This window comes from Pygoscelis adeliae, unplaced genomic scaffold (assembly GCF_000699105.1).
Source record: "Pygoscelis adeliae isolate BGI_AS28 unplaced genomic scaffold, ASM69910v1 Scaffold57, whole genome shotgun sequence".
In the NCBI taxonomy this organism is placed as follows: domain Eukaryota; kingdom Metazoa; phylum Chordata; class Aves; order Sphenisciformes; family Spheniscidae; genus Pygoscelis; species Pygoscelis adeliae.
Window position 1 is genome coordinate 8,803,777 of NW_008825615.1, and position 10,081 is coordinate 8,813,857.

At 37.5% G+C, this 10,081-nt stretch overlaps 1 protein-coding gene across 1 annotated transcript in view; it reads right to left on the reverse strand.

Moving 5' to 3' along the window:
* The window catches only part of COL19A1 (collagen, type XIX, alpha 1), a 211,374-nt gene that overhangs the window by 27,880 nt on the left and 173,413 nt on the right, over positions 1-10,081 (reverse strand). Inside the window, exons 30-38 of the mRNA XM_009333160.1 lie at positions 8,723-8,764; positions 7,550-7,603; positions 6,643-6,696; positions 5,803-5,856; positions 4,797-4,850; positions 2,288-2,332; positions 1,610-1,660; positions 1,485-1,529; positions 516-542 (exon numbers count right to left, since the gene is read on the reverse strand). Coding sequence (XP_009331435.1) covers positions 516-542; positions 1,485-1,529; positions 1,610-1,660; positions 2,288-2,332; positions 4,797-4,850; positions 5,803-5,856; positions 6,643-6,696; positions 7,550-7,603; positions 8,723-8,764 — 426 coding nt within the window. The remainder of the gene's footprint in view (positions 1-515; positions 543-1,484; positions 1,530-1,609; positions 1,661-2,287; positions 2,333-4,796; positions 4,851-5,802; positions 5,857-6,642; positions 6,697-7,549; positions 7,604-8,722; positions 8,765-10,081) is intronic.

Sequence of the window (10,081 nt, forward strand, 5' to 3'; positions counted from 1 at the left end):
GAGCCGCCAGCTTCTCTAGGAGAATGCTGTGGGAGACGGTGTCAAAGGCCTTACTGAAGTCCAGGTAGACCACATCCACAGCCTTTCCCTCCTCCACTAGGCGGGTGACCTGGTCATAGAAGGAGATCAGGTTGGTCAAGCAGGACCTGCCTCTCATGAACCCGTGCTGGCTGGGCTTGATGCCCTGGTTGTCCCGCTCATGCCTTGTGAGCGCCCTCAAGATTTATTGCACATTCTCTATTCTTAGATATATCCAGGGACAGCTCAGCAGAGATGATTCCACAAGCAGTTAATACTATGTTCAGTCATTCATTATATTATCACTTAGGACTATTTACCAGAAATTGCAAAATTTGCAAGCCTGGCAATTAAAAAGGCTTTTTCAGATGTACTGATTCTGCAGGAAGTAAGCTACCTGCTGAAGAACGTTAATGGACTTTTCCACCCTTGTGACTAGGATCATGTGTTGAACTACGTGGGGAATTCTCTATCATAACCAAAAAATTCATACATACCACTGTGCCAGGATCTCCTTTCGGACCCTGCGAAGAAATGAAGAAGTGGAAACACATTTAAAAAAGAACAGAGTTACACAATAAGATGATATTTTTTTGTATTACTGCATTGAGTATACTTTGCTAATGCAGTGCATTTAGAACCAGTATTAAGTCCAGCCCTCTCAGCTGACTAATTTAGTATAAAATCTTAGTAATACTTGGTTTTTTCTGGAACTTGCTGTTCCAGAATACGGAGAAAGACAGCTCTGCAGTCCGGTGCGAGCCTGTGACTACAAATGGCACATAATGTAAGGACAAAGTCCTCACTAAAGGTTGTGGTTACCAAAATGACAATCATCTTAAAACAGTAGAACTTGCCTATGACCCTAAAAAGAAGGAGGACCTAAATAAGTGCATAGCATCTTTGGCTCCACAGAACCAAAGCAACAGTGTCCTGCTGCAAGGTGGTGCATCTGCACTCTGCAGCGTGGAAGACACCAGCCCTGTATTACTGCCACAATAGAATTCTCGGTTTGACACATTTTTCTGCACTGTAGCTACACGCAGTGAATCAGTGACAGAACTGAGATCAGAATTCATGAGCTTCTCATTTCTGGCATCAAATTTAATCCATTACAAAGCTATACCATTACTAACTATAAATACTATGTTACACATTTTAAGATATTACGATACTTTCACTAAAGAGTCCAATACCAAATTATATACCGTTTTTGCAGCCTTTACTTGCTAGGGTGAAATACTTAAATCAGAAAAAAATACTCTCCAAAATGGGCTAAAATGCTTGATAAACACATAAAATCACATACTTTATAATTTACTACATACCAATCATATCCTTATTTTTTCTATCTTTCACATATAAAATCAAATTCCATGCCACTTACCAAAACTGCATGCAAATAACCAACCCCTCTGTTGCTATGTTAATTAACTATTAGAAATTACGTTTCTGTTAATACTTACTGGAGGTCCTGGTGGACCTGGATAACTAGCGACACTCACACCTCCCTGTAACAGCAAGTTTAAAAGTTGAATTGGGCCAAAATTAGGTGTTGATGGAAAAAAATAATAACATTAAAGACAAATACCTGGAGTTTATATAAGCTGCTCATTCCATTTCTTTCATTGTAAGGCATACCCTTTAAAACATAAAAACCAAGTAAGTGTCACAACTATGAATTAAAAAGGCAGAGCTCTTGCCCTGTTCAAGCCCCATAGCTCAGCAAAGCTGTGGTATCATTTTTGTTCTTGATCAATTTTTCAAAGATACCAGACATTTCAGTAAGAACATAAGATACATACTGATGCAGCTTGGGACTTTTTTTGAATTATGAAACGAGAAACCTGTAAATCTCAGTGTATGTTACATTTTGATATTTATTATTATTATAATTATCCAGAATTAATTTTGTGTTAGGTACCATTCCAGTTAATTTGGAGTCTAGTGAGCTCCGTGGACTTTCCCTAGGTTCCCTGAGTTCCCTGATCTCAGGTACCCAAGCTGTCTAAATTACTCTAATACATTGGACACCAAGGTTAACTCATTTGACCCAGTTTCTAGGATGGCTTTATTGACCTGAACTTACTCAGCAATGAATCACAAGAAAAAAAAGGAATACAGAAATCTTTTGCAAAAAGACATTGTTGTCTTCCTGCACTATTAATATGTATTAGATTGACAGTCAATTCTTTATATTACATTACATTTTACTCACAGATATATTGTTCCTAATATAACATTCAAAATATAAAACAAAATGTCTCACCGGAGGCCCAGGTGGTCCAGGTTTCCCAGGAGAACCTTCACTACCCTAGTACACACCAAGAGATTCATATAACTCATTTACTGTAACTGATGTCCAGATCTATTCCATACCCAAGCTATGATGACCATAATGACAATAAACAAGAGATACAGTCAACATGAGCAGGTAATATCAAGAATAAATTCTCCTGCCCAGCTCCTGCTTAAGCTTTAGGCAAGTTATTTACCATTACTTGATACTAGTTTTTCATTTTGCTAGTTACTTGATGCTTTATGTATAGTAACTTCCTTGTGGCAAAATAGTAGTGGTAACCTGGGTTGTGAAACACTTTATATATACCAGGAGGGAGAGGAAGAATAAAAAAGAGTTGTTAATATCAATTTCTAAGCAACTGGCAGATAAAAGTTAACATTTATTTTATGCTTTGTATATTATTTTGCAAAAGCCAATCCTCAGTTGATCATTCACAGGTAAATAAAGAAGAGCTACAGTTTCAGAAGTTCAGTTTATTTAGAAACACACTGAATAAAAATAAAGATCTTCTTTATTAAGGGATATAATGAATATCTTTTTGGTTTTTATTGTCAAATATTCATCTGTGGTTACTGGTATCTGTAGTCTATTCTGCTGATGTGCACTGAATTGCTTATATTAAAAAAAAAAAAAAAGCTTCTGAGTTTTTGCCCCAGCAGAATGGTGGGGTCTCTGAACAGTATGGTTACAAAAGTTTCAATATCAAATTTCCCAAACAAGATCTTTTCAAAATCTCATCACTACGACTCAGTTAAAAACAGTCTATAATTTGGAACAAGTCTGCCAGAATTTTTCACTGACTTCGTTGGATCTTATTAAACATATGTCAGTGAGACACTTAGGCTGCATACTTAAAATTATTAAGGTGCCAAAAGTCAAGCTAAGTGTTCAATGGCAATAATTAGCTCACCAGAAAGATATAACTGCAATTAAATGTTTGTACTAGGATAATTTCCAAATGGTCCTGTTAATTGATAGAAACTGTCAGCCTCCAAAGAGTGATTTGGAGTACTTCACAGGGAATAAAAATACTATACTTTAGAAAGCATATTATATGATCATTTCTCAAACATGTTCCCCAGATGAAGGAAGAAATTACTCTGGCTATATAGAAGAGAAGGCTTCAGGGAGACCTTATTGCAGCCTTTCAGTATTTAAAGGGGGCTTATAAAAAAGATGGCGGCAAACTCTTTAGCAGGGCCTGTTGTGACAGGACAAGGGGGAATGGCTTTAAACTAATGGGGGGTAGATTGAGACTAGATCTAAGGAAGAAATTTTTTTACAGTGAGGGTGGTGAAACACTGGAACAGGTTGCCCAGAGAGGTGGTGGATGCCCCATCCCTGGAAACATTCCAGGTCAGGTTGGAGTGGGCTCTGAGCAACCTGATCTAGTTGAAGATGTCCCTGCCCATGGCAGGGGGGCTGGACTAGATGACCTTTAGAGGTCCCTTCCAACCCAAACTATTCTATGATTCCGTATTTCAGTTTACTTCATCGCTTTTCAGCCATCTGGCTTTTGCCCTTTTTGATCGATGAGACACTGGTTATAGAGCAGTGGCTTCTCATTCCCACCTGTGTGTGAATTGTAAACAAGGAACTAACAAAGACTTGTGTTTTGCATTCGCTTACATAAAAAGGAAATAAGTGTGGTAAATTTTTGCTATTATGGCCTGCAAGGAGACAGCTCTCAATCCATTTTTATACTGAAATAATTTCAGAGATTTACAAAATAATTTCCTACTCATACCAGTGTCTAGGTTTTATAGAGTACTAGTAGGATCATATACAGTGATGTGGCAGTGCTATGCCTGGAAAACTCCAGGCTAAAGCTGAAAAAAACTTCAGGGAAGTGTATTCATATACAAAATGAAGAACTTCTCCCAGAAAGTACTTTGCAGCAAGTTAAGTTTGTGTCTGCTGTATTTCACTGATCTGAGGTGCCCAAGAAATGAAATTGACCTCTTAGTTATAATGGATAATATTGAGTGCCTGATAAAAGAGCACAGAAAACATTGATAAAAAGCAGTGCTGTAACAGTGTAAATTAAGTTAAAAGGAAGCTTATATATTTTTGCAGAATGACTTAGACTCAATAACTTTCAGTACTTGTGAAGCACTTTTAAAGTATGCAGTTACTTTTGACTAAAATACTGGTAAAAGAATGAGAAGCAGAGCAAGTAGTAACTACTCATATACTATTTCACAAATGTATTTTCACTTTCCTAAATTTTATATAATACGTCATACTTAGAGAACATTTTCTGCAATTTACGTACACCACAAGGGCTACGTGTCAAAATATAATCCCATATGTATGGCATTGTTTGGGGAAGGTACTTGTATTAAGACACAAATAAAAATTAATTTGAAAACATACGTCGAGTTCTTGTTTGCACTTTATGTTAAAAAAACCCCGAAACATAGGAGGATAATGGGATTGCAAAACCTTCTTTACCAAGACGAAAAAGAAGGAATACCTTTTCGCCTTTTGACCCTGCTGGACCGGGATGTCCAGGTCTTCCTGTGGCTCCCTGCACAACACAGTATTGGTTTATATTAGTTAAGAAACACTGAAACACAGTATTTTTGCATTGTAGCTTAGTTTTTAAAACTTGTACTTTTTTAAGGTCATTTAAACCTAATTATGTTTCTCCTCCAGGTTTAAATATTTCTTTTCTGTTTGATACAACAGCTGTGTCCTTCTGATAAGCCCTTTGAAGGGTAAAACTTGTGTTTGCGGTTGCATTTTCACCTTGGCAGACTAAATGCACTGACCTTAACTAGCACCTCTTGATACTGCTAAGAATCATGCTTTACTGCTAAAATACCAATTTACATATTCCACATTAAACTTCCTAAATGTATTACAATTTTTGAAAGAAGGGAAGCATTAGTACTGTCAGCAACTTAGGAATGAATAATGATGATACTAACTAATGTGATCCCATCCAGTATGTAGAAAATAAAATTTTAAAAAATTTCCAAGAGGAGTTTTCCCAGAAATACCAAATTTTTTAATGATATTTTTCAGTCACTTTACATATTGTCAGCTTATTCTCATACTTCTAAAACTGTGAAACCAAGCAATTACTTGGTTTCGGCATTAAATGTTTTCAGAATGCCTAGCTGGAATTATTTTTAGATTTTTATTACTAACATTATTACTGTAACTTGGGTACAAATACATAATTAACTGCAAGTTTGCACATCGTAAGTCATGTAACCTCACAGAGTCTCTCGGAATGCCAAAACTCCAAACCCATTTAAGTTACATAAACTTTGAGCCCAGACAACGACAGTATTTTCAGTAACATCAACTCTCAACATAGTTTCTTTTATTAGAGCCAGTACGGGTAAGATTTTATTATTGCTCTCCTAAAAGCCAAAAGAAAGGACAAGAAACTAAGAATATGAAGTTTTACTAGATAGTTATAGCAACCCCTACAGAGATAGATTAGATCACAGGTGATACCACACACTTACAGATGGTCCACTGGGTCCCGGTATGCCTGGCAGTCCAGGAGCACCTTGAAGGCCCTAGAAATTAAAAGAGCATATGTCTATTTCCTCTCCCACTTATACCTCAAAAACTACTTATATTCAGCATGTCCAGCAGTGTTATAACTACAGTAAAGCGCATTTTAATCTAAAAGGTTGGCATTATTTTTAGGAATGAAAAAAAACCCCCACCATGCAGGGAAGAGATTATCATTGAACAAGGTTAGAGGCAACTTCTTGCTTGATTGATAAACACCACTTGTCCTTCAACCTTTCACATTGTTAGCGTATGTCCTGTATATCTTTTTGTCTTTAGTTCTGCAGATAAGAGCAGGACATCTGGCTTTTCCTTAGAGATTAATTTTCTATTTTTTTTTTCAGTGTTTAGCAGCAGGTTTTGATTACGATACTTTGAGCATGTAAGTGAATTTATTTCAGAAACACTGAAATTTAAGTGCTAAACACTGAAAATATCAGAGCTAAGGCAGCTAACCAGCTATCAAACAGTGATGAAGCATGTGAATAGCTAACTTACTAACACAACTCTATCCTGTACTCTTAAAAATTAGCATTTAAATGTATGTGAGGCTTTTAAATATACAAATGAGCAAAAATCCTCAGACAAAAATTAAATAGATGTTATTTAATTGAATAATAGCATTTAATCTTGTTGAAAATTCAGAATCGAGGGCTATTTATAACAATACGTTACTACCTCAGCAGTTTTAAAGAACTGAATAACATTCTGTGCATTTCATTTTTGGTCTACATCTTTATTCAGGTTCAGATAAGAATGCAACCGCTATAGAAATGAAGTAACTTTACCTCATCGCCCTTCTCTCCAGCAAGCCCAGGAAATCCACGTTCACCTTTGCTTCCCTAAGAAAATATAACATTTAGACAAATACTTTCTATTAGAGAACAATGAATTTCATGCTCTGCAGGGCATTTTATGACCCACATTTAATATATGCTAGCATGAAGTCCTTACAGCTATAGTGCCTAAAACAGAAAAAAGGGCTCAATACTACCTGAAAGCTTTAAAACATGCCTCCCATCGAGGTGAAAGGAAACGACTGCTTTTTACCTAGTAGGCAAACTAGCCAGAAGGCCTGAGGGAGACATCTTATTAATACCAAAGAGCTTAAATGCTTGCTGAAATGGAGAAAGTACACTTTCATGGAATTATGCTCAACTATAGGAGATATCTGTATGCCAAACCACGTGGCATTTCATCCATTTACAGTGAAGGAGAAGTTTGATGGATATCAATGAAACTTCAAGTCCCAGTGAAATGGCTGCATTACTCCCATGGGAACAAGATGCAAAGGCACAGGGTGGTCCAGCTGTTGCACACTTGAGGGAGATACGGGAAGCTTCCTTCTTCACTGCGGAATTCTTGTGTGACTTGACTGACTCACCTAAAATAAACCTATAGATGGCAACGTGCTACTGGACAGTCAAATCTGAGTTAGCTTTAATGGACACAAGACACAAAAGACCTATCCTGGCTTGGGATTCAACTCAGGCTATTTCGCTCACTTTCCTGAGAGGAAAGGTGAACTTACACAGGAAGAGGGCTGAACCATAAAAATTGTTTGAACCTTTAGGCTGCTCAGATGCTACAGGGATAGGGATCAGACAAAAAAGTCAAGACTGTCAGAGGTAAGGGTCTGGCCTTTTACTTTTAACAAGCAACAAAGCAATGTAAAGTACTCTCTTCAAAACTTACCTTTGGCCCTTCTCTACCAGGGATGCCTGGAGGACCTCTTGTGCCGGGATCACCCTGAGGAACAGACACAAAGCAAAGTGATAAATAACCATTTTGTGACACAGGCGGAAGGTCTGATCTATGCAGACTGCTTCCTTCCTGCCTTTGTGACTATCCCTTCATTTTACCCCAAAGCCTTCTCTTTAGTCCTTTCTCTCTTCTACACAAAGTACTTGTTCAGTACTCCTTCCTTGTTTGCCTCCCCATCTCTCACACACTCTACTCAAACCATGCTAACAAATTTTTAGCTTCATTTTGAGAGGAATCATAAATGCCTTCATTTGGATAGTCCCAGACACACCTGTGTTTAGGTTTGAGGAAACCATCTTCCTTTTAAGGATTAGGCAGAGATGGAGGCTACTTGTTATCTCCACCAGCTTCAAATCTACAGTTATTTTAAACTAAATGATTCCTGCTTTGTTGAGAAAAGCATTTTCCAGCTAAATTACAATCTTATAGAAGCACTAACCACAAAACAGAGAGAAATGAAGCATAAAGAATCGGTAAGAGAGAGAACTGACAAAGAGATAGAAGAGCACGTACAGGAGAAAGAAAACACAATTACAAACAGAAAGAGTCAGGGAAAAGCCCAAACACAGACCTAAAAGAAATCAAATTTGGGAATGAGAAAGTCAATAAACTCTAAGTACATGTATTAATAAAGGACAGTAGAATAGGATAATCTCTCTCCTCAGAAATGATGTGTGCTTTTCATATAGAAATCCTCCTGAGCGCAATTTTCATCTTGAAATACGGCAGATCACTTCGAATTTTATTATTTTTCAAAATAATACCTTAGAAATTCTAGACTATTTTCCCCATTTGGTATATTACCAATATTAATGCTACAAAGTGGAGAATGCTGTATAATTGTAGCAATCCATACTGTGGGCTGGATGTACTGAACAGGCAGTTGGCTGGCTACTACCTGACATACTGTTCAAATGCTATTTTGCGAAATTCCTATCAAATACATTTCTTGAGTATTTTTTAAAATCAAAACAAAAATCTCAAAATTATTTTAGGCTAGCCAAATAGTTCAGAATTGAACCTACAGAAACCTTCCAGTGCATATTTTGGTTTAAAAAGCATGCTTATAGTAAACAAAGATACTTAACCTCTGACAACGTTTACCTTCAGTATAGCACCCATGTCTCCCACAAGTGGCAGCGCAATCTGAAATTAAAAAAGGCAGCTGCAGTTAATGTTTTACACAACACTACCAATTCTGATGAGTTCTCATTGCTTCTAAAGTTTATATTGTTACATACATAACTGAGTACATATATATTGGCTGAAGCTATTTTTTAATGAAAACTCTAAAGAAAAATCAGGGTTTCAAATACAGTTTTTAAATGTTAAATATCGCTGTCTATCCAACCTAACAATGTAATTCTTTGTTACAATTTCAATGAAGTTGCTTAAACCATGACAACATCATAACTCCAGAATATAGTAAATCGTACTTTAAAATATTAATAATATATTGTTATTTTTTGTAGCATACCAGCAACAACTTATCTCTATTGGAAATTCTCACAGACTATTCTCACCTGATTATCTTCAACTGTTTTCCTTCTGCTTTCTCCTAGGCTTTGACTCTACTGTGAAGTGTAGCATGAATTGTGGAGATGCCAAAGCTAACTTCAATAGTCTAGCTCAGATACTGGAAATAATCAAGCTACAGCAACACAAGCAACAGATATAGTATTTTGTCCTGCCTTTAAACATTAAGAATTAGTGCAAAACTCTGTGGTGACACAGCTAAATTGCTACCAATACTAAAGCTAACCCATTTAAAGCTCAACTAATAGGTTTATACTGTACTGCAATATAGAATCATAGAATCATAGAGTCATTAAGGTCGGAAAAGACCTCTAAGATCATCGAGTCCAACCATCAACCCAACACCACCACGCCCACTTGTCGTGGTTTAACCTCAGCCGGCAACTAAGCACCACACAGCCGCACGCTCACTCCCCACCCCGGTGGGATGGGGGAGACAATCGGAAGGGTAAAAGTGAGAAAACTCGTGGGATGAGATAAAGACAGTTTAATAGGTAAAGCAAAAGCTGTGCACGCAAGCAAAGCAAAACAAGGAATTCATTCACCACTTCCCATCGGCAGGCAGGTGTTCAGCCATCTCCAGGAAAGCAGGGCTCCATCACACGTAACGGTGACTTGGGAAGACAAAATGCCATAACTCTGAACATCCCCCCCTTCCTTCTTCTTCCCCCAGCTTTAAATACTGAGCATGATGTCACATGGTATGGAATACCCCTTTGGCCAGTTTGGGTCAGCTGCCCTGGCTGTGCCCCCTCCCAGCTTCTAGTGCACCTGCAGCCTTCTCAGTCGGTAGAGCCTGGGAAGCTGAAAAGTCCTTGACTAGTGTAAACACTACCTAGCAACAACTAAAACATCGGTGTGTTATCAACATTGTTCTCACCCTAAATCCAAAACACAGCACTGTACCAGCTACTAGGAAGGAAATTA